The sequence below is a fragment of the Haliotis rufescens genome, unplaced genomic scaffold, assembly GCF_023055435.1.
Source record: "Haliotis rufescens isolate VD_foot unplaced genomic scaffold, xgHalRufe1.0.p SCAF_9, whole genome shotgun sequence".
Taxonomy (NCBI): domain Eukaryota; kingdom Metazoa; phylum Mollusca; class Gastropoda; order Lepetellida; family Haliotidae; genus Haliotis; species Haliotis rufescens.
This window is the reverse complement of record NW_025964383.1, coordinates 31252190-31278390: the sequence shown is the minus strand read 5'-3', so window position 1 is coordinate 31278390 and position 26201 is coordinate 31252190. Positions and strand designations below refer to the sequence as shown.

The following is a 26201-nucleotide window of genomic DNA, read 5'->3' as shown; positions in this document are numbered from 1 at the left end:
GAATTACTCCACGACCTCGCAAAACATTAGTTGAATGTAGGTGAATGTTAACTCAGTATGGTTTAGCTACCTGAGTATACACAGTGGATAGAATGAGTTAGTACCAGGCGTGATATTGCATATTAAACTAAGGACCATTTAACAATGTTTAAATATTTTAACTGTAGAGTCATGCCCCCCACTGCGTTGACATGCATGTATTTCTAGGTTTAGGAATGATATCCTCTTGCAGAAGTGGAAATCCATCAGTCAACCCTGTCTTCCACAACACACACAACACTGAAAGAACACAGAAGTGGAAATCCATCAGTCAACCCTGTCTTCCACAACACACACAACACTGAAGACACAGAAGTGGAAATCCATCAGTCAACCCTGTCTTCCACAACACACACAACACTGAAAGAACACAGAAGTGGAAATCCATCAGTCAACCCTGTCTTCCACAACACACACAACACTGAAAGAACACAGAAGTGGAAATCCATCAGTCAACCCTGTCTTCCACAACACACACAACACTGAAAGAACACAGAAGTGGAAATCCATCAGTAAACCCTGTCTTCCACAACACACACAACACTGAAAGAACACAGAAGAGGAAATCCATAATAAACCCTGTCTTCCACAACACACACAACACTGAAAGAACACAGAAGTGGAAATCCATCAGTCAACCCTGTCTTCCACAACACACACAACATTGTAACAGTGTATCATATTAAGCACAAAGAATGTGGGACTTAGCATTACTATAACATCACATGTAAACATGATTAAATATTAAATATCACAAGAGGATCCCTGCATTCAAATACTGTGGCCACAACTTAATAAATATAAGGAGCGCCACTAGTTTCTCATGTCGTCCACACACACATGCCATATAGGTTCTCGTATCGTCCACACACACATGCCATATAAGTTCTCGTATCGTCCACACACACATGCCATATAAGTTCTCGTATCGTCCACACACACGTCATATAAGTTCTTGTATCGTCCACACACACGTCATATAAGTTCTCGTATCGTCCACACACACATGTCATATAAGTTCTCGTATCGTCCACACACACATGCCATATAAGTTCAGGGCTTGATTAATATATGAAACATGCACAATTGCAACCTATTATTGAAAAATGTTTCCAAAAAGTTTCAAATTTGTGTCTGACAAACCCTTATTTTTCCACACAAAATATTTGAACACTTTCAAACCTCTAAAGTTTATTAATTACTGTATCAAAATCCTTGTGTTGCCGTATTTGACATAATAAGCGCCCCACTCTAATAAGCGCTGACGGCGATATTTGCAAATATTATTGGCTAGTGAACAATCCCAATTAGCACCCCTTCCAATTGATCAATGTACACTTTTTACTCATGTATAATACGCACTCGTGTGTTATATGCACCCTTAATTATGGGCAATTAAATTCTGAGGAATATTTATGTCGTGTATAATACTCACAGACTTTTCTTTAGTATCATTTCAGGCTACGATCAATTTACGATCTTTCAACTGTTTTTTTTCTCACCAAAATCATATTCTAATAAGAACTCCCTATTTCTAATTTTGAGAGCTCCTTGGGCGCTTATACGTCGAATACGGTATATGTAATTTGTCATACATTCTTAAGCTTGACGTCATCAAACTGTGGGTACGTCAGGACTATGTGCCCATGTTATCATTAGGTGTGACAGCAATGCATCATACATTTACGCGACACTGGCAACAGACCGATCTATGTTTCAACTAAGATCAATTTATGGTGTTTGGTGAAGCATGCACTGATGCAAATTAGATCAAGTTCCTTACGTCATGCCTTAAGTGCAATAATCAGATAATCTTGAACATTTAACCACGTTTTACCTCACTATTAGATCATAAGTGTCGTACATCGGCCCATCATATTCAAAGATATAAAGTCGTCAAGACAGGGTTAGAAACTAATAGTTTTTGTCCACTAATCCTTATAATATAGCAAAACCCTTAAAACAGGCCAATTTCTACTAGTCCTTAGGATACCTTAACTATTGGGCAGTTTGGTAAGGACTACAGGACTAGTGCCAATTTCTAACGCTGCAACATTCAACAATCATCAGCATTCAAGGAGTAAAATTTAACATAACATCCAAATGAAGACACACACATATGAATGTCCTTATAACAGAACAAAGAAGTTGAGAATCTGTAAGTCCATCCGTCTATATTGATATTATAGCTTCTACAATGCCACTTGAAGATAAAACACCCTAATTAGGAGTCACACATACCTAGAAATATTCCAACTTGAACACGTCTGAAGGTTTCGACACGTCACATTGAATCAACCCTAGATCCTTTCCCTAGACCTGAAGCAGCTTGAGGTATTGACATCCTGTTGGTCAATACTCTGATAGTAATCCACAGCTTTCAGGGAATTATATTCAGGAACACATGTACGTATCAATTGTTCCAGTTTGATGTTCCAGCATGTGGGGAAGGCTCGCTGCCACCTGTCACAGTCCGGGGCCTGACTTCTACATTGCAGTCTTATAGTGAGTGAGTGAGTACGGTTTTACCCCGCTTTTAGCAATATTCCAGCAATATCACGGCGGGGGACACCAGAAATGGGCTTCACATATTGTACCCATGTCGGGAATCGAACCCGGGTCTTCGGCGTGACGAGCAAACGCTTTAACCACGAGGCTACCCGACCACCCCTGCAGTCTTATAGTACCTTGACTTTCATAACTCTGCGCTGCAGTCCCTCAACATCATGATCTTCACTTCTGCTCAGCTCTTCTGTAATGCTATAGCTCTTAATGAAGCAAGTCTAGATTTTCCACAGAATCTCCTATCTCACTGGGACTCCTTTTCAATATACATGGAGTTTACTATCAAAATTATCTATTTTCAGAGACTAAGCATTTGTCTGTAAAAGATGGAGTGACGATAGTCATAGCGCCTAGATTGCATATACCCCTAGACATATATTTGATGAGTCTATTTTTGTTTTGATGATGAGAGCTATAAAGGTCTCATGAAGCAAACTTCCCCTTATGACGCAAAAATACCCCTTATTATATATTTTTCGGCTTTTTTTTATAAAAAATATCAGTCAGAACTAGTTCCAATAGTTTGTTTGTTGTTTAATGCCGCACTCAGCAATGTTCCAGCTATATGACAGCGGTCTCTAAATAATCAAGTCTGGACCAGACAATCCAGTGATTGACATCATGAGTTAAGATCTACGCAATTGGGATACGATGACATGCATCAACAAAGTCAGCGAACCTGACCACCAGATCCCGTAAGTCGCCTCTTACAAGGATGGGTTGCTGAAGACCTACTCGCTCACACGGATCCAATGCACACGTGAAGTATTGCCGGCTCTTCTTTGTAAAAAGGAGCTGGGGTAGAATAGCTTTTCAGCAACCCATGCTTGTCGTAAAAGGCGACTAACGGGATCGGGTGGTCAGGCCACAAAATAGGGACACGATGACATGCATCAACCAAGTCTGCGAGCCTGACAACCCGATCCCGTTAGTTGCCTCTTATGACAAGCATATTCGCCTTTTACGGCAAGCATGGGTTGCTGAAGACCTATTCTACCACGGATCTTCATGGGTCAGTTCCTATAGAAACATCCAGATTCAGAATTTTGAGAAAGGTGTCTGTGCACTCTTCCCAAGGGATGAAGTGAAACAGATGGAAATACTCACACAGGGGGAAGCTGTTTGGGGATGTTGGGGGATTTACACACTATATCAACAGATCAGTCAACGCAACATCCATGGTGTTATTTTATGTAGTCAACATCAGACCAACAGTTGAACTCATGCATGAGTTATGATAATTAGGGATCGTTTCGTATACTGAACGAAAAAAGATAGGGATCATGAATATTTTTAAGGGATATGTTTTGTTGACTGAGCACTCAAAAATACCCCCTAAACTATTGATGATTCCAATTTCATATTTTTCAGTATATATCGCAATAATGATGTATCAATAAATTTTTAATGTTGATCCTGTATCAATACAAATTTATGAATATAAATACTAAATTACTGATACCGAAATGTTTACATTTATTAAGATAACCATGAGAAAGCAGACAAATGGAAGGCAAAAAATTCAATTTGAAACATTTAATGGATCAGCCAAGTTCATATTTAGCATTAAACTGGATAATTAAAGGTCTAGATAGGTAATTTTTATCTGTACCCACACAGAATAAATAATTTTATTAAATGATATATCATGATACTTTTGAGTCCAAATATTGATACTAACATTTCCAATCAATGACACCCTTTGACATAACCATTATAGTAGGATGAACACAAAGCTACTTACTCCAAGCCTTATACAAATCTATACTAATCTACACGGTTAGAAACTAACAGTTTTTGTCCACTAGTCCTTATAATGATAACATATAGCAAAATCCTTAAAATGGGCCAATTTCTACTAGTCCTCAGGATACCTTTACTATTGGGCATTTTAATAAGGACTACAGGACTAGTGCCAATTTCTAACGCTGATCTATAGCTATATAACAGATTTAAGATAGCTCTAGCCATGCAATATTAAAGTTTGCATTGTGATTCTATTCTAATCTATACACATCACAGATGAACATAATCATAAAGATTATAAAGATGACCCAAGATAATAAATTTAGGATAACTGAAGTCCTACAAATGCATTGAGGTTTTCCTATCACGCCTTTTCCATGGATTATAATATATACAAAGGCTTCATGTAACCTTAAATCACTTTGTGGAATTCCCCTATTTTAACGTGGTCTTAGTTGTGTCATCAAACATGTTGTAAGAATGTAGAACATGTTACATGAGAGGGTGGTTATTACAGTATTTTCCGGATTAAATGCCCAGGCATATATTTCTTAAAACTCTTTACCCTGGTGGGAGAGATTTCCGAAGTTGTTAATGAACTTACATGTGTTAGGCATCATTGATCAACTGGCCGATCATTGAATGGTGAATAAAGATGTGCCAAACAGACACTAAGGTGAGTGAGTGAGTGAGCGAGTTGGGTTTAACGCCGCTTTTAACAGTATGCCAGTTATATCACGGCGTGTCAGCTTAATGTGGGAGGAAAGACCAAAGTGATGCAGGTGTCAGACGTTTACCACTTCGGCGAAACCCCCGAGCACGGGTATGGTGCTGACAAACCTAGAAACACAATCAGGTTGAACCGGGATTCGAACCCACAATCATAGGTTTCTGGCGTGCCCATGGGACGCAACTCTGCACAGCGAATCGCGACACCTTAGACAACTGGGCCACCCGTGCCCCCGACACTAAGGTAAATTCATAGATTCCTGGGGACGGTCAATGTCAGCCTAGGCACGGATTGAAGCGATACTACGATAGTTTAGATGTGCATTTCTTCGTTTGTTCATTAGGATAGGCCGCAGCGAGGATATTTGTGAACAATCATGCAGTCACGCTCTCTGAGATTTCTCAATGTATACTGAAACGCTGAGACCAAGAATAAAGGTTCTAAATGATCAGAAAGAACGATTATGTATGTTTTCGTGCTAGGGAATTCCCAGGGGGTTTCCCCAGGGATGTGGCAGTAGTCCGTCAGTGTTTACGTCATTTCAAGAACACGATCTCGTGAAAAACGTATGAACGTCAAATTGTGTAGCTCATACACTTATAAACGTCAGTTTCGCGGACTCGTGATCGACCTCTCGTCCAATGGAAAAGCCGTATATCGTGTAAACTTCAAATTAAAAAATTATTCAAGGGCCAGCATTTATTTTTGTCAGATACTCAGGACCCCGGATTTCATTCTCAGCCAGGTGCTGATAAGTTTCAGATACCCCGTACCCCAGCATAATAATATTCAAGACTCAGCGTTTATTTGAGGAAATATGGTAAGCCCACTATGATACAGGAGACAGGTTCATCATGTTAATGGTTCCTGGTTGTCGAGTCTGTCATGGGAGAAGACTTTCAAGCATCTAGAACAAGAAGAATATGTGGACCTCCCCATACATTGACTTAGTTGTGTATACTCAGTAACTAAGCCATCATTCTCTTTTGTTTCTAAGATGTACCGGTACATGTTGTATGTGTACAAGGGTTTACATGACACAAAATAGTGTGCATATGCATTAACATGATCAACACAGAGAATGAACGAGAATAACTTGCACTGCAAGTTCCAAGGGGTGACAACAGAATGGCTGTTTGAATCACTGAGAATGAAGTGTAGCCATGGTAGTTATCATGGCAGCATCTAATATTTGGAAGTTTCTTCTTTCATCAAACACTAATTTGTGTTTCTAACGAGGAAATTAATATCATGTTAGCTAATAAGCCTTCCCAGACACTTGATACTCATATTCTGCTGGTCCGTGTGTGTGTTTGTTGTTTAACGCCGCACCCAGCAATATTCCTGCGATATGACGGCGGTCTGTAAATAATTAAGTCTCGACCAGAAAACCCACTGATTGACATCATGAGTTCGATCTACGGAATTGGGATACAATGACATGCATCCATCAAGTCAGCGAGCTTGACCACTCGATCCCGTTGGTTGCCTCTTACCACATGCATAGTCGCCTCTTACAACAAGCATAGTAGCCTCTTACAACAAGCATAGTTGTCTCTTACAAGAAGAATAGTCGCCTCTTACAAGAAGAATAGTAGCCTCTTACAACAAGCACAGTCGCCTTTTATGATAAGACCTATTCCAACGGGTCTACTACAGTGGTTTAACGGAGATGCCTGTTTTCATACCTAGGACAAGCATGACAGAGAGTCCCAAAGACTCGCCTGAGAAAGGCCAAGGCAAATCGACCCATGAAGATCCGGGGTAGAATAGGTCTTCAGCAACCCATGCTTGCCGTAAAAGGCAACAATGCTTGTCGTAAGAGGCAAATAACAGGATCGGGTGGTCAGGCTCGTTGACTTGGTTGATGCATGTCATCGTATCCCAATTGCGTGGATCGATGCTCATGATGTCAATCACTGGATTGTCTGGTCCAGACTCGACTATTTACAGACCGCTACATCATCAATATGGAATGGTAATGTAAACAGCGTGAAGCGTGTGCTGTTTACATGGTTTAGACAGGAACCCAGTCCATCCAAATGTCTCCTAAACTATTGATGATTCCAATTTCATATTTTTCAGTATATATCGCAATAATGATGTATCAATAAATTTTTAATGTTGATCCTGTATCAATACAAATTTATGAATATAAATACTAAATTACTGATACCGAAATGTTTACATTTATTAAGATAACCATGAGAAAGCAGACAAATGGAAGGCAAAAAATTCAATTTGAAACATTTAATGGATCAGCCAAGTTCATATTTAGCATTAAACTGGATAATTAAAGGTCTAGATAGGTAATTTTTATCTGTACCCACACAGAATAAATAATTTTATTAAATGATATATCATGATACTTTTGAGTCCAAATATTGATACTAACATTTCCAATCAATGACACCCTTTGACATAACCATTATAGTAGGATGAACACAAAGCTACTTACTCCAAGCCTTATACAAATCTATACTAATCTACACGGTTAGAAACTAACAGTTTTTGTCCACTAGTCCTTATAATGATAACATATAGCAAAATCCTTAAAATGGGCCAATTTCTACTAGTCCTCAGGATACCTTTACTATTGGGCATTTTAATAAGGACTACAGGACTAGTGCCAATTTCTAACGCTGATCTATAGCTATATAACAGATTTAAGATAGCTCTAGCCATGCAATATTAAAGTTTGCATTGTGATTCTATTCTAATCTATACACATCACAGATGAACATAATCATAAAGATTATAAAGATGACCCAAGATAATAAATTTAGGATAACTGAAGTCCTACAAATGCATTGAGGTTTTCCTATCACGCCTTTTCCATGGATTATAATATATACAAAGGCTTCATGTAACCTTAAATCACTTTGTGGAATTCCCCTATTTTAACGTGGTCTTAGTTGTGTCATCAAACATGTTGTAAGAATGTAGAACATGTTACATGAGAGGGTGGTTATTACAGTATTTTCCGGATTAAATGCCCAGGCATATATTTCTTAAAACTCTTTACCCTGGTGGGAGAGATTTCCGAAGTTGTTAATGAACTTACATGTGTTAGGCATCATTGATCAACTGGCCGATCATTGAATGGTGAATAAAGATGTGCCAAACAGACACTAAGGTGAGTGAGTGAGTGAGCGAGTTGGGTTTAACGCCGCTTTTAACAGTATGCCAGTTATATCACGGCGTGTCAGCTTAATGTGGGAGGAAAGACCAAAGTGATGCAGGTGTCAGACGTTTACCACTTCGGCGAAACCCCCGAGCACGGGTATGGTGCTGACAAACCTAGAAACACAATCAGGTTGAACCGGGATTCGAACCCACAATCATAGGTTTCTGGCGTGCCCATGGGACGCAACTCTGCACAGCGAATCGCGACACCTTAGACAACTGGGCCACCCGTGCCCCCGACACTAAGGTAAATTCATAGATTCCTGGGGACGGTCAATGTCAGCCTAGGCACGGATTGAAGCGATACTACGATAGTTTAGATGTGCATTTCTTCGTTTGTTCATTAGGATAGGCCGCAGCGAGGATATTTGTGAACAATCATGCAGTCACGCTCTCTGAGATTTCTCAATGTATACTGAAACGCTGAGACCAAGAATAAAGGTTCTAAATGATCAGAAAGAACGATTATGTATGTTTTCGTGCTAGGGAATTCCCAGGGGGTTTCCCCAGGGATGTGGCAGTAGTCCGTCAGTGTTTACGTCATTTCAAGAACACGATCTCGTGAAAAACGTATGAACGTCAAATTGTGTAGCTCATACACTTATAAACGTCAGTTTCGCGGACTCGTGATCGACCTCTCGTCCAATGGAAAAGCCGTATATCGTGTAAACTTCAAATTAAAAAATTATTCAAGGGCCAGCATTTATTTTTGTCAGATACTCAGGACCCCGGATTTCATTCTCAGCCAGGTGCTGATAAGTTTCAGATACCCCGTACCCCAGCATAATAATATTCAAGACTCAGCGTTTATTTGAGGAAATATGGTAAGCCCACTATGATACAGGAGACAGGTTCATCATGTTAATGGTTCCTGGTTGTCGAGTCTGTCATGGGAGAAGACTTTCAAGCATCTAGAACAAGAAGAATATGTGGACCTCCCCATACATTGACTTAGTTGTGTATACTCAGTAACTAAGCCATCATTCTCTTTTGTTTCTAAGATGTACCGGTACATGTTGTATGTGTACAAGGGTTTACATGACACAAAATAGTGTGCATATGCATTAACATGATCAACACAGAGAATGAACGAGAATAACTTGCACTGCAAGTTCCAAGGGGTGACAACAGAATGGCTGTTTGAATCACTGAGAATGAAGTGTAGCCATGGTAGTTATCATGGCAGCATCTAATATTTGGAAGTTTCTTCTTTCATCAAACACTAATTTGTGTTTCTAACGAGGAAATTAATATCATGTTAGCTAATAAGCCTTCCCAGACACTTGATACTCATATTCTGCTGGTCCGTGTGTGTGTTTGTTGTTTAACGCCGCACCCAGCAATATTCCTGCGATATGACGGCGGTCTGTAAATAATTAAGTCTCGACCAGAAAACCCACTGATTGACATCATGAGTTCGATCTACGGAATTGGGATACAATGACATGCATCCATCAAGTCAGCGAGCTTGACCACTCGATCCCGTTGGTTGCCTCTTACCACATGCATAGTCGCCTCTTACAACAAGCATAGTAGCCTCTTACAACAAGCATAGTTGTCTCTTACAAGAAGAATAGTCGCCTCTTACAAGAAGAATAGTAGCCTCTTACAACAAGCACAGTCGCCTTTTATGATAAGACCTATTCCAACGGGTCTACTACAGTGGTTTAACGGAGATGCCTGTTTTCATACCTAGGACAAGCATGACAGAGAGTCCCAAAGACTCGCCTGAGAAAGGCCAAGGCAAATCGACCCATGAAGATCCGGGGTAGAATAGGTCTTCAGCAACCCATGCTTGCCGTAAAAGGCAACAATGCTTGTCGTAAGAGGCAAATAACAGGATCGGGTGGTCAGGCTCGTTGACTTGGTTGATGCATGTCATCGTATCCCAATTGCGTGGATCGATGCTCATGATGTCAATCACTGGATTGTCTGGTCCAGACTCGACTATTTACAGACCGCTACATCATCAATATGGAATGGTAATGTAAACAGCGTGAAGCGTGTGCTGTTTACATGGTTTAGACAGGAACCCAGTCCATCCAAATGTCTCAAGATAGTAGATATAATTCAATTACCGTATTCGACGTAATAAGTGCCCCGCTTTAATAAGCGCCAACGGCGATATTTGCTAATATAAAAGCTAGTGAACAATCCCAATTAGCACCCTTCCGATTGATCAATGTACACAAGACTTATTTATTCACGTATAATACGCACTCGTGTGTTATATGCACCCTTAATTATGGGTAATTAAATTCTGGACAAATATATCTGTCATATATAAATATTTCAGGCTGTCAGCATCAACCGCGAAACTTATCTTTCAACTCTGTTTTTTCACCTAAATAATATTCTAATAAGAGCCCCCTATTTCTAATTTTGAGAGCGCCCTGGGCACTTATTACGTCGATTACGGTATATATTAATTCATCTGACGGGCGTATTGTAATATATCGGTATGCAAGGGTTGTTTTGCTATATGTGTATTGCTGACGGGCGTATTGTAATATATCGGTATGCAAGGGTTGTTTTGCTATATGTGTATTGCTGACGGGCGTATTGTAATATATTGGTATGCAAGGGTTGTTTTGCTATATGTGTATTGCTGACGGGCGTATTGTAATATATTGGTATAATCTACTGTCATAGCGACTGATTTACGACACCCATTGTCTGAAGAACATTTAATTGCAAAGGCTCATTACCCTGGAGCCATGACATCTATATGCTTTGAAACACTTAATTGCTGTTATTTATGAGATGCTAATCCTAATTGTTAATCCCCATTTTTGTGTACATCGACCATCTGCCATCCTGAACGAGATGTGCAAATATGTCATGAATTACTGTTTACATTTATATTTATTACTTACTAAATGTCAGGTGACCTTGGCTATATAAGCCTTGGTCCAGAACGATTGGAGGAGAAAAAGAAAGGCCTTATCCTTAGCCTAGCTAGGGTTAGGCTGGGTGCTCCGGGGCACCTAGACAACAACCACTACCACTGTGTGCTGACCTGGCACATTGTGTCTTTTGTATGTATATATCTACATGTATAAAGTAAAACTGTATATACTGCAAGCCATCGTCTCCAAGTTGTCACTTCCTACTGAGAACCATACGTCGGCCCCTTTCATGTACGAGTATGCAAATTATTCATTAATCAACGTCAGACCACACGCGTTGTTACTACTGTCAGCTTTTCAAAAAACCACAGAAACATACCTGATAGATGAAGGAAGAGAATATATGGATGTCAACTTCTTTATTATGAGGAACACAATGTTTAATCGGAGTACATGCTTACTCCTTCAGTAAGTATTTTCCCCGATACATTGTGTTCCTCATAATAAAGAAGTTGACATCCATATATTCTCTTCCTTATGTGCATCGTTTCTAAATGCCTTTCAAAGATCTGACAGATGAAATTGTCAATCCTAAGATGCCGTGTCAACAAATATCCCTCATGCTAACTGACAGACTCAAATCTTTGCTAAGATCTAACCAGCACTTGCTGCAAGTGACATTCACCATCATGTGACTGAATAGTGTCAAAAAACAAGTGTGTCACAAAGACATGTCGATCAAGTCACCGTTTTTAAAGCTCTGTTGCGCACAACACAAAAATGCAACACCCAACATCAAACTTCTTTGAGTGGCATTTAGAAGTTGGAATGGTAACTAAGACAAAATTGTTATGGATGAGCAACTTCTTTATTACAATTTGGCGACGTTTTGGTGTAGATTCTAACACCGTTATCAAGCAAATGATGATAATTGATGATCATTTGCTAGATAACGGTGTTAGAATCTACACCGAAATGTCGCCCAATTGTAATAAAGAAGTTGCTCATCCATAACAATTTTGTCTTAGTTACCCAAAATCAAAATAAAAAAACATCCTACAGAACAGGGTTAAAAAAAAAATTAACACATACCTGTCTTGTTTGTGATATGCGAAAATGGAAAGATGACAGTAAAACGATGACAGCATAAAGGCTGTAGCCATGCTCCGTATTTCACATGCCGATGACCAACAACAAGGGGCTTCCAGTGCACATACAGGCCTTCCATCCAAATCTAGGCCACGCTCAATACAGTGAGCTTCATGCACTCATGTTTACTGAAGATATTGAGATAGCTTCCTTGACATGGGATAGCACTGCTAAGCCTCACTGGGTTGTCACTGAGACTTACTAGACTTGCATGGCATATATCAATGCTACCAGGGATTTATCCACGATTCCAAATTAAGTGCCCTTGCCAGGCAGTTTGGACTTCTTTTCCATTTTGCTCAAATTGGTCAGTGAAATATAAGTCGCCTGTATAAAGCTTAAACACTACTTATTACTTTACAATATGAGTTTGGAAATTTCTAATTCCAAATTGGGATTGTTAACTGACTTTGGCACCTGACTATCGGGATCAGGTGGTCCGGCTCGCTGACTTGGTTGATGCATGTCATTGTATCCCAATTGCAGGGATTGATGCTCATGATGTCAATCACTGGATTGTCTGGTCCAGATTCGATTATTTACAGACCGACGTCATATAGCTGGAATATTGCCGAGTGTGGCGTTAAACAACAAACAAACCAACCTCTAGCAGGAGAATAACAGCCATTGCTCAAAACCCCAGACACTGTGAGTGTGGACCGATGAACCATCAATTCATGTGTGTACAGACTTGATCATCATCATTGGAAGCAGGCAGAGGCACCAGCGCATGTCACAAGAATAATGTTTGCTCAGTTTCCTGTGAAGAAGTCACCAAAAAGCACACAAGAAAATACCTTAACATCCATCAACAGAACCTACCCGAGGAACTGAATCACATCAAACAATCAAGATCATATGTTTACCACCAACATGTTCATAAATATCCATCTTGAAATAACCTTTCTATTCTCCCAGTGCTTCATGGTGTAGGTTTCAAGGCAAACAAGACACACAATCCTCTTAAGTTTAGCACTGTTTAGATAGCCTAGACTTTTTCCTATTCCAGAGGTAAGAAAAATACTCCTGTCACGATAATGTACAGCCTTCAAACTATAGAAACTAGACAGCTGCTTATATCCAATGTTAAACCTTATAAAAATTCATAATCTTTAACAGGAAAGGTGCAATCTCAAAACCAAAATGAAAAGTACTCGACACGTGTGTATCTGCAAAGGTTGGTTGGTTTGTTTGTTTATTGTTTAACGCCGCACTCAGCAATATTCCAGCAATATGATGGCGGTCTGTAAATAATCGAGTCTGGACCAGACAATCCAGTGATTAATATCATGAGCATCGATCCTCGCAATTGGGATCGATGACATGCATCAACCAAGTCAGCGAGCCTGACCATATCTGCAAAGGAATAATCTTAATGAGTGAGTATGACTTAGCCTCACTTGTAGTGATAAATAAAGTCTACATAAATGGATCTTAACATTCACAATATTCCTGCCACAACATCATCATCATCATGACCAAAGACCTAACTACGACATGAACTTAACTAAAACAAACGAAAAATAGCTTTAAAAGAGAAGTTTAATCAATAAAATAAATGATGCTTATAATTCTTCTCAAAGGATAAACATGATAAATAACTGGCAAAATGCTTTTTTACTTCTTACTTGTTTCCTGACCTGACCAAATTCTCTGAAAATTTTATGTTTCTCTTTGTTGCCGCACTCGGCAATATTCCAGCTATATGATGGCGGTCTGTAAATAATCAAATCTGGACCAGACCATCCAGTGATTGACATCATGAGCATCGATCCATGCAATTGGGATACGATGACATGCATCAACCAAGTCAGCGAGCCTGACCACCTGATCCCGTTAGTCGCCTTATACGACAAGCATGGGTTGCTGAAGACCTATTCTACGCCAGATCTTCACAGGTCCTTTGACGATGTTAAGATCATAAATAACTGATGTAGACCAGAGAGTTTATCCTACACTGAAGACACCCCCCACCCCCCAGCAGATTAAAAAACAGGCAAAAACAGAGTTGTGTTTTAGGTAACCTGAATGACCCATTGAGACCCAAATGCTTTTCTTCACAGCAGTAAACGGACATCAAGGAATCCAGACATTACAGACAGAACTAAAAATTGTCATTATTGTATTGTAGCTTTCTAAATAATCTGTGATACACTGCAACTTACATCAGTTCTAAACAACCTATTCCTGTTAAACATTATTTAAAACAAAAACAAAAACAACCATCAAATCAATCTAATTTGGGGCCATGTTACCTGAAACACAAGTATTGTTTTTTCTTAACATTCAAGACGTGGTGGCAATCCAGGCCACTATAAATTACTCCCCGATCAATGTGGCTCTACCAGATATTAATCCATATCCTTCTTCCTGTTTGCAGACCAAGGGAGAACAAGTTATTGTTCCCTAAGCTACAGTTCTATGTACACACTTAACATCGGATATAAGCAACAATAACATAGGAAGTCTGTGGACATGACGTATTAACTGTAGCCTTCAAATATGGATTTAAAACCTGCTTGTGATCGTTCTTCACGATTGATTGCCTTACGAAAGTTCATACCAGCATTATTTTATTCCTTAATCATTTGAGACTCTAATATGTCTTAGAACTTATTTCAACAAACGGCTCTGTAGTTAGCAGAAGACATTACGGGCTACTTGAACTTTGTGTATTTTTATAAAAAATGTATTTTCCTCCCTAAGCCAAGATTTACTTTTTAAAATGAAATTAATACAAATTTAACCATTTATCTGTTTATGTCAAAAATAAGAAGTAAAAAAATGTGAAAATTTGGTCTGATATCCTGTGATTGAATTCAGACAGAGTTGTGAAAATTGACCCCTCCAAAAGCCGCATTAACACAAGGTCTCCCTGGTCAATAACCATGGCTCGACATAGCTATATATATAATGCACCAGAGCAAGCTATAACTTAGCTTCATTTACCATATTACATCCCTAATCCCTGTTACGTGTATTTTGTCATGCTTTCTTGGGCGTGACATCATCAAACTGTGGGTACTTCAAGATTATTTGCATATGTTCCTGTTACATTTTAAAGCAATACTTTTTAATACATGTAAAATCATGACAGTCATCAGGTCTCTGTTTGTATGAATTTTACTTTCGATAAATTTATGGGACCAGGGTGCATCCTGGTTTTGTCTGGTGCAACTAGGTTTTCATGTCAACATGCACCTGGTATAAGTGAAATCATTGATAATCCTTATGTAGTCATAGTAATGACAAGACCCGTGAAGATCCGGGCTAGAATAGGTCTCCAGCAACCCATGCTTGACGTAAAAGGCGACTATGCTTGTCGTAAGAGGCGGCTAACGGGATCGAGTTGTCAGGCTTGCTGACTTGGGTGAAGCATGTCATCGATCCTTATTGCGTGGATCAATGCTCATGATGTTAATCACTGGATTGTCTGGTCCAGACTCGATCATTTACAGACCGCCATGCTGAGTGCGGCATTAAACAACAAACCAACCATCCAAGTAATGACAGTTCAAATCACATCAACAGCTTACTGCCTTTACATTCTGTTATAAACATGTGAATATGCCTTTTAAACTTTTCACAATTTGATCAAAAAAGACTTTCAACAATCAAGATACACAGGTACTAGACTACATAATCTTGTGATAATCAGATAAAAAATGTAATAATCATCTTTTCTCACGGATGAGCCAAGTCCGTTATCTGTGAGTTCATAATATCATTTCATAAAAGGTCACACAAAACAAACAATAACTCATTAATATAAGAATATGAATGAATATTACCTGCTAGGTACTACCTGGGTACCCAACCCCCAATTTAGGCCTAATTACCCGATGCTACCCGGGTACCCGATGTAATTATCAAGAGTGGGTACAAAATGTCCGATCGGAATTGTTTGACCGGAACCCTGACAAAAAGCATTTAGATACACGATAAAATGATCTGTTCATGCATGCTCTGAAGTGGAGTGAAGCTTAATCTTTACTCAAACATAAAATATAAAAAGTCAGAAGAAATGAATACAGTTAGAAAGAAATGTAAACATTAGCGACTTGTGTAATGATTGAGTTATAGATAAGTTTAGTCATTAAACAATATATCACATGACGAACCATGAGTACCCGGATCCTACACAAAAACAACCCAACCCAAGGACCTGAGTTACCTGTCCCAGCCCTATTTACCTTTAGCCTATTTCAAGCCACAACATTTGTTTGTTTGTTTGTTGTTTAACGCTGCACTCAGCAATGTTAAAGCTATATGATGGCGGCAATAGTGACTGACATCATGTGCATCGATCCACACAATTGGGATACCATGACATGATTCAACAAAGTCAGCGAGCCTGACTACCTGATGCCGTTAGTCGCCTCTTGCGACAAGCCCATTAGTTTTTTAAGGCTGTATGGGTTGCTGAAGACCCATTCTATCCTGGATCTTCACTGGTTCACGCCATAACAAAGAGTCAGTTAATCATAGTCATGTCTCTCACATTTTCATCCAGATGATGACTTAAAGAACAATAGACCCATAGTCCAATGTACAGATTTCTTAACATTCAGTCAATGGATAGGGTAAAGCTTTTGTGATCAATAAACACACATTGATCAGAGCTCCAGATAAGCTGCGTATCTGCTTAAAATACGCATCAGATATGCAGAAATAAGCAGTAAAATAAAATCCAAGTGTATCAAATACGCAACGAACATTACAGATACGCTACAAAAATAAAACTTGTGCGTATCATCAAAATATTGTGAAGTAACCCTGCGTATTCGATAAGCAAATCAGCAACTTATTTTGAAATTATAAACGGGCATTCCGTCAACCTTGCCAAACTCCATGATGACACTTACATCATGATCATTTGCCATCACACTTTCTTGTGGAAGTATCGTGGTATTTTTGAGTCCTATAAAGCTCTCGACCCCACACGACACCAGTTTGCAGGGACTACATGTTTTTAATTAGAATAGTGTTTTTAAATATTTAACTTAAATACCCACATGTGTAAAAACTAGTGGGTAACAGAAATTTGAATACCCAGATAGAATTACTGATATCCAATGATTTTAAAATGCATGGGTAAAATACCCACAACACCAAAAGCTTATCTGGAGCTCTGTAGATCAAGTTATTTGTAAACAAACTTTTGGATCCAGCAGTGAAGCTCACCTTGAACTGCTCCGTCTTCCATCTTACAGATCACATCAAAATGGCAACACAATACTTCCCTTTCACTTTAAGTCAACAGGTGAGCCCTCCAGATTCTGTGCTCAATACAACATTGTACAACATACTGTACACAACTGGCAAGAATCAAACACTTCCTCCTTTAAATATCAAACCTCATAAACTAGAAGGAGAGAGCAAGTCTCCAATAGCATTATTCATGATCAGGTGATCGCAGCAAAGGCAATCTCTGCTATGAATCACGGAGAATGACATGGAGGTCAGGACTAAATGGGCACATGACACATGACAATTGACACACTGGGGAACCCATGTTAAACACCACTGTGCCTTGCGACATAGGCTTACAGACATGTATGTATGTATGGGATTGCCTTTTGAATGTCTTAAAATATGTAATCCAGTCATGGAGGGATAAGAATAATCCAGAGTTTCTTACTCATGAATGGGGACAGGAGTGAATGGAGTCCGGAGCACAAACGCCGCAGGTTCACTGTCATTCATGCATACATCATAATGTACAGGTACACCTGGACTAAAACAGTAAATTTGGGACACTTAGAACTGCATCGTCAAGTTGTACTTATATAAATAAGTCTCTTTGAAAAGAAGGAGAGCCACAACCCACCATGTTTCCCTAAAATAAGTTTAACATAAGAAAATAGGTAACATCTATGAGTGAGAGTGAGTGAGAGTGAGTGAGTGAGTGTGAGAGTGAGTGAGTGAGAGTGAGTGAGTGAGAGTGAGTGAGTGTGGGTGAGAGAGTGAGTGAGTGAGTGAGTGAGTGTGAGAGTGAGTGAGTGTGAGAGTGAGTGAGAGTGAGAGTGAGTGAGTGAGTGTGAGTGAGAGTGAGTGAGTGTGAGAGTGAGTGAGTGAGAGTGAGTGAGTGTGAGTGAGTGAGAGTGAGTGAGTGAGTGAGAGTGAGTGAGTGAGTGAGTGTGAGAGTGAGTGAGTGAGTGAGTGAGTGAGTGAGAGAATGAGTGAGTGAGTGAGAGAATGAGAGTGAGTGAGTGAGTGAGTGAGTGAGTGAGTGAGCGAGCCTACAAATATTCAGCTTGACAAACCAGTGATCGAAATCATGAGCACCGGTCCCTGTCACCAGGGTACACTACACACAATAAGCCAAGTCACCATGGTCACAGAGCCTGATACTCTTAGTCATCCACTCTTACAACATACATGGGGTAATTACATCATCCATACAGATATAGAACACTTAAATTTAAGGTCTTTTCAAGGCTCTTCAAGGCTGTCAGCTGTCATTTTCCAGGTTTCTTTTGTTGGGTTATTAGTCTGTCAATATTGTATTAAATCAAGCATGCCATACTATTATATCATAGTATTATCAAAAGCAGTATGACCATCACACATTTTCCAACAAGACCTGTTTTTTACACCCCCAAAAAAATTATATTACCCGTTTGTCACGAATTCCTGCATTAGAAACTAACAGTTTTAATCCAGCAATCCTTATAATGATAACATATAGCAAAACCCTTAAAAAGGGCAAATTTCTACTAGTCCTTATGACACTTTAACTATTGGACAATTTGGCAGGGAGTATAGGACTAGTGCCAATTTTTAACACTGAATTCTTCATCACTTTGGCAAATATGTCTATCACTGTGATAAATCTCACTTTAAACATTTTTGGGTACTTTTGTGTGCTTTAATACTTTTATTTACATGTATATGTCATTTTGAACAAATTAAAGGCTTTTCAAGCTATGTTGGTGATTTTCAAGGCTTTTAAAGGTTGACACTAAAACTACAGGCTTCTCAAGAGGGACCTTGAAATTCAATGCCTTTTTAGGCCTGTACGAACCCTGACTTACATCCTGAAGTCCCCTCACCACACACACACATACACACAGTGTGATATCAGCTTGGAAAAGGGTGGTGTGATAAATAGAGAATCTCACCCAAGTGTCTTTTGATATCAAATATATCAACACGAGTTGATAAAAGTGGAAAAATTCTGAGGCTTGCCGAGGATTTTTGCCACTTTTATCAACGAGTGTTGATATATTTGATATCAAAAGACACTCGGGTGAGATTTTATTTATCATCCAACATCATTCTTTCAACTTTTTCAATTTGTAGACAGTAATTAGCAGTGTCTTCAGTGTAAAAAGTACTGCAAACAGCTTCAGTAGCAGAGCCATTAGTGATGTCATTTGATTGTGACGTCATGGTAACCAGTGACGTCACAATGGTCTGCAAAGCATTGTGATGTAATTTCATTGCAGCGATATCTACAGTGTAGATATCGCATGATCTCATCCAAGCGATATCTCCTGTGGGAGCCAGTTTTGGATGATAAATTTAGGTCACTATCCATTATTCGCCAAGACTTTGCTTATTTTTAGGGGATTCGCTACACTTACTGCCATTAAAGGACCAATATATTTTAATTGAACCTGTTTTCAAGAGAACATTTTATTCGAACATGTTTTCAAAAGAACATTCTATTATCATTAAAACAGAACAGAAAATATTCCTTTGGACATTTTGAAGTTTATTCATCCTGAAATGTAAACTAATGTTAAGAAATTCCCAAATTGTATGGGTAGTGAGCAGGAAACTTTAGGCTAGGCTATTTATTCCCATGCAGCATGAATCAACTTATCCTAAGATTACAAGGTTCAAGAAACGTGGGTATGTATTACAGTGGGGATTACGTGAACAGGTATTGAGTACTTTTCTGCCAAGTCATAGTGATTCAGGTTGTGAAGGGGCTAGTCATTGGTTCTGGAAAACAAGAGACGCTCCAAGCCTGACCAATACCGGATCTATCATTTTTCACAGGTCTCATGATACATACTTGTTCACAACAATCTGAAGTCACTAATTACACGACTGTGAGATTCCGGGGTAGAATAGGTCTTCAGCAACCCATGCTTGCCGTTGTGTTGTGCTGTCGAAGCTCATCCATATACTTTACTAACATATATATTACAGGCATAGGAAGTGTGTAGCAGCCCCGTGAAGATCCAGGTTAGAATAGGTCTTCAGCAACCCATGCTTGTCGTAAAAAACGACTTTACTTGTCATAAGAGGCGACTAACGGGATCAGGCGGTCAGACTCGCTGACTTTGTTGATGCATGTCATTGTATCCCAATTACGTGGATCGATGATCATGATGTCAATCACTAGATTGTCTGGTCCAGACTAGATTATTTACAGACGGACATCATATAGCTGGAATATTGCTGAGTGCGGTGTAAAACAAAAAAAACAAAAAAACACTTGTTGGGGTAGATACAGTAGTCAGCAGTGTGCAGTGTTACAAGGCATGCTCCATAGCAGTGTGCAACACCTTCATTAAACTCTCACGTTATAGGACAAGGAATGAAACAATGCTGTAAGGAGCTCTGTTGCAGTATCAGACTTACACAAAGATCCGCGTGTCAGAAACTCAAAACATTACAGAGGTATCAAACTGAAGATGCAATTGAGCTTTTTATTGAAACAAAGTATGGAAAAAGACAGTGAATCTTGCAATGGGGTTGACTCTCCTATTCACGTATTTGGGGATCAACAAGCCAAATTTCACATGAAAGAGCGAGCTCATGCTCTGCTGTCACTATGGCCAAAACCTTGTCCTGGACCAACGGACAAGAAAAGAGGCTGGCTTTATTTCTTTGGGTGCTCTTAAAGTTTGGAAAGTTACTGTCTTGTGAATGCGCATTAAGCAAAAAAACAACAACCACACACACCCTTTCGCAAATGGCTCCACTTTCTCTGTTAATAGTGTGCTTCCATAGGACCCTTCTTGTTCGTAAACTGAATGCATTGAAAGAAATACTGAAATAACCCAGGATTTAAGAAAATAAGGACATTTAAGAAAGTCGCCATTTTGAACAAAATTAAGTGTTTTTCTCCAAGTTATCTTCCAAGGGCATTTAGTTCTGAATCCTATTTAAGTCCTTGAACGGATTGATTGTGACCATGGCAACAATCATGGTATTATTCAAATATATTTCTTTAGGCAAAAAATCTAAACCTTAGTGGCACCTCTGTGGTCTAGTGGTAGAGCGTCCGCCCAGAGAGGTCCGGGGTTCGATCCCCGGCTGCATCATACCAAAAGATGTTAAAAGGTGGTACTTGTTGTTACCCTGTCTGGCGCTAGGCATTAAGGGGCTAAAACAAGGACGTCAGAGTCAGTATACTGTGTCTGAGTGGGGTTATCATGTTAAACCTCGGCATGGTATCTCAGTGTGCTAGCACTATAAATGGGCATCAGTCCAGACTAGTACAAGCAGCCACACACAGACACGTCACTATATAAGTGCAATAATCCTGGACATGACGTTAAACCGAATTTCACCTCACATTAAACTTTAGACACTCACTGGACCATGTTGACTCATCCAGACAGATGCATAACGCATACTTCCAAACTTGGAGTTAAACATGGTTAAACACGATAAGATCTCCAAAACGGTATACGAGTCAATATTTAAAAAATGTTCATTTCGTTCCTGCATGTTACCATGGTTACATGATGCTAACACTGGTTAACATGGGTAAACTAAAGGTTTTATTCAGATATGTCACAGTACCAGCTTTAACTTGTGTATGGCTTTAATAACACTGATCATTGATCGATTAATTCTCCAATAATCATGATTGAAAAAAACACATACTAAACATGCTTAATACAGTCAGGTAATTAACAAAGATGTGACAGTCATTTCAGTGGATGCAAAATATATTTTGGTTGACCATGCTATCATGATAATAAACAGATAATTTCTCTGAATATACACAAAAACATCAGTTGACTGCTTGGAACAAACTGGAGCCAATGGTCTACGTATGTCAAATGACATCCATCTACAGCACATTCAAGTAGATCTTCAACTTACTTAACCATGTTAACAGCTTAACAGTTTTGACAAGTCAACTTGAGACAAGAGTTCATGCCCCACGTGCTACAATGAATGCAGAGTTTCGGATGTGAAAGATGTTTGTGTCAGTTATCTGATTCTCAAATTACCGAATTCGACGTAATAAGCGCCCACGGCGATATTTGCTAATATATTGGCTCATGAACAATCCCAATTAGCACCCTTTCCGATTGATCAATGTACACAATACTTATTTATTCGCGTATAATATGCACTCGTGTGTTATATGCACCCATAATTATGGGCAATTAAATTCTCGAAAAATATAGCTCTCGTATATAAACATTTCAGGCTTTCAGCATAAACCACGACATTTATCTTTCAACTCTGTTTTTTTCCGACAAAATAATATTCTAATAAGAGCCCCCTATTTCTTATTTTGAGAGCACCCTGGGCGCTTTTTACATCGAATATGGTACTCCCAAGTCCCAGTTTAATATGTGGAGCAGAAAACGAGGAGGAAAGCCTCCAAGTATTCTGGCTTAAATTTGTTGCTTGGAATTCTTAGAGTTTAGTGTTAACTTACAATGACATATATGAAGTATTATCAGCTTGAACAGTAGGGGTGAAACAATACATTGGTGCATTATGAATTGTCTTGTGACTATACGATACAAGATACCCTTAGAGTTTAGTGTTAACTTACAATGACATATGAAGTATTATCAGCTTGAACAGTAGGGGTGAAACAATACATTGGTGCATTATGAATTCTCTCGTGACTATACGATACAAGATACCCTTAGAGTTTAGTGTTAACTTACAATGACATATGAAGTATTATCAGCTTGAACAGTAGGGGTGAAACAATACATTGGTGCATTATGAATTCTCTCGTGACTATACGATACAAGATACCCTTAGACATGTTAGAGTTTAGTGTTAACTTACAATGACATATGAAGTATTATCAACTTGAACAGTAGGGGTGAAACAATACATTGGTGCATTATGAATTCTCTTGTGACTATACGATACAAGATACCCTTAGAGTTTAGTGTTAACTTACAATGACATATGAAGTATTATCAGCTTGAACAGTAGGGGTGAAACAATACATTGGTGCATTATGAATTCTCTCGTGACTATACGATACAAGATACCCTTAGACATGTTAGAGTTTAGTGTTAACTTACAATGACATATGAAGTATTATCAACTTGAACAGTAGGGGTGAAACAATACATTGGTGCATTATGAATTCTCTTGTGACTATACGATACAAGATACCCTTAGAGTTTAGTGTTAACTTACAATGACATATGAAGTATTATCAGCTTGAACAGTAGGGGTGAAACAATACATCGGTGCATTATGAATTCTCTTGTGACTATACGATACAAGATACCCTTAGAGTTTAGTGTTAACTTACAATGACATATGAAGTATTATCAGCTTGAACAGTAGGGGTGAAACAATACATCGGTGCATTATGAATTCTCTTGTGACTATACGATACAAGATACCCTTAGAGTTTAGTGTTAACTTACAATGACATATGAAGTATTATCAGCTTGAACAGTAGGGGTGAAACAATACATTGGTGCATTATGAATTCTCTTGTGACTATACGATACAAGATACCCTTAGAGTTTAGTGTTAACTTACAATGACATATGAAGTATTATCAGCTTGAACAGTAGGGGTGAAACAATACATCGGTGCATTATGAATTCTCTTGTGACTATACGATACAAGATACCCTTAGAGTTTAGTGTTAACTTACAATGACATATGAAGTATTATCAGCTTGAACAGTAGGGGTGAAACAATACATTGGTGCATTATGAATTCTCTTGTGACCATACGATACAAGATACACTTGCTGAAATAAATTACTTTCTACATGTTTAATACCCGTGGCATTTTTGTCAGTTAGATATCGCAAAATGTGTTGTACTTAGTGTTTCAACTTCACTTCTAGAAGTAGCTACTGGGAACATTTATCATCCAAAACTGGCTCCCACAGGAGATATAGCTGGGATGAGATCAAGCGATATCTACACTGTAGATATCGCTGCAATGAAATTACATCACAATGCTTTGCAGACCATTGTGATGTCATTGGTTACAATGACGTCACAATCAAATCACATCACTAAAGGCTCTGCTACTGAAGCTGTTAGCAGTACTTTTTACACTTAGACACTGCTTATTTCTGTCTCCAGCTGAAAAAGTTGGAAGAATGATGTTGGATGATAAATATAATCTCACCCTCATGTCTTTTGATATCAAATATATCAACACTCGTTGATAAAAGTGGAAAAACTCCTCAGCAAACCTTGGAGTATTTCCACTTTTATTGTGTTGATATATTTGATATCAAGACACTCGGCCGAGATTCTCTATGTGTCTATAGCTAGCTTTTCCTTTTGAACCTGCTCTGAAATATTTATTGTCAAGAAGTTTCCATGAGATTTGCTGGAAATATGTGTATCACGATAAGTATCGTATTGTGACCTATGCATCATGATATGTATCATATCGTGACCTTGCTGTGTCGTTTCATCCCTATTTAATAGCATACTTGACCAAATTAAAGTTTACAAGACTCCTGTTTCAGACCAAAGTCAATAAGTACATTCCAGGTCCTCCTGTACTCAGAGTTCCCACTGGCTTTGAAACTGCAATGGCGTCATCTCTGAAGTAACTTAGTTAGATCTACTCGTCATTCACACAGTTCAGTCACAATTTACTCTTGTTTTAATATTTCGAGACTAAGTCGCTACAAATATATATTTAACCTCAAACCAAAGCGAAATGTTATCTCCTTGCACTAAAAATGGACAATGGGAAACCCTGATGGTAACAGCCAAGCTGACTTTGTTAAAAACATATCCTTATTTGAATATCACCAGTGTTTTATTTAACAACAATAATTTATGAGGTACTTTATTTGCTGGTCCACAGGGACTGACAGTCACATAAATTACCAGTCCAAGCCTAATTTTACCGGTACAAAACTGGTAATTATCTGTAAACAGGAACACTGTGAACTGATAACAGTTATCATAACTATACGGAGTCACATATTTGGGTCATATTCCATGTTAAATTTTGTAAAATAGCATTTTTAACGGTTAATATATCATGTACGTGTCCTTATACTGAAACAAAGGTACAGCATAATGAATTATGTGTGACAGTTATTGCCAAAATGGCCCAAGTTGGGTGGAATCAACCCCATAATGACGACAAAATAGACCCAAATGATAAAACATATTGGCCCAAAGTATGTGATCTAGACTACCAGCTGTCAGCCTTTCATTTTTGTGGAAGCCTCAATGGCTGAGTGGGTTAGATCACTGACTTTGTGTGCTGGCGACTAGGTGCCTCTCTCTGGCAAGTGTGGGTTCGAATCCTGGATGGGACTCAACCCCCAAAAGTACTAGAATCTGTACCTTACTAAGGAAGTGTTATCCCAAATATAACATTTGGTACATTTGACCACTTTCTAAATGGCACTGTGTGTTAAAAGCAAAACATTATTGATAATATTTGAAAGAGTGTTCGAAATTAATCAGGAAAGTCCAGGAGTAACACTGATAACAGTTGAAGATTTAGGGGGTCTTCAAATTGAAATACTATAGGAACAAACCTCAAGGACACTCCCTTAATTTGAACACTTAACAGACATATCGGTCATTACATCAATTTTGCATGTATTCAGTACACCTTTAGTAAACATCTCATACACTATACAGCATGTCATACAGCGTATGTAAGTGATGTACAGGCAGAGCTCCAGATAAGCTTTTGGCATTTTACCGATGCATTTTAAAATCGTTGGGTATCAGTAATTCTATCTGGGTATTCAAATT

At 38.8% G+C, this 26201-nt stretch overlaps 1 protein-coding gene across 4 annotated transcripts in view; it reads right to left on the bottom strand.

The window, feature by feature from the left end:
• LOC124151398 (transmembrane protein 164-like) overlaps positions 1 to 26201 on the bottom strand; it is a 78491-nt gene that overhangs the window by 50638 nt on the left and 1652 nt on the right. The window contains exon 1 of one of the 4 annotated variants that reach the window (XM_046523830.2): positions 17449 to 17671. The exons of 1 other annotated variant lie outside the window; for it this stretch is intronic. In XM_046523830.2, the coding sequence (XP_046379786.2) occupies positions 17449 to 17470 (22 nt within the window). In that variant the 5' untranslated portion in view covers positions 17471 to 17671. Of the gene's footprint in view, positions 1 to 2280; positions 2387 to 12207; positions 12365 to 17448; positions 17672 to 26201 lie in introns of those variants that run through there. 2 more of the 4 variants (XM_046523829.2, XM_046523833.2) reach the window with 2 other exon arrangements.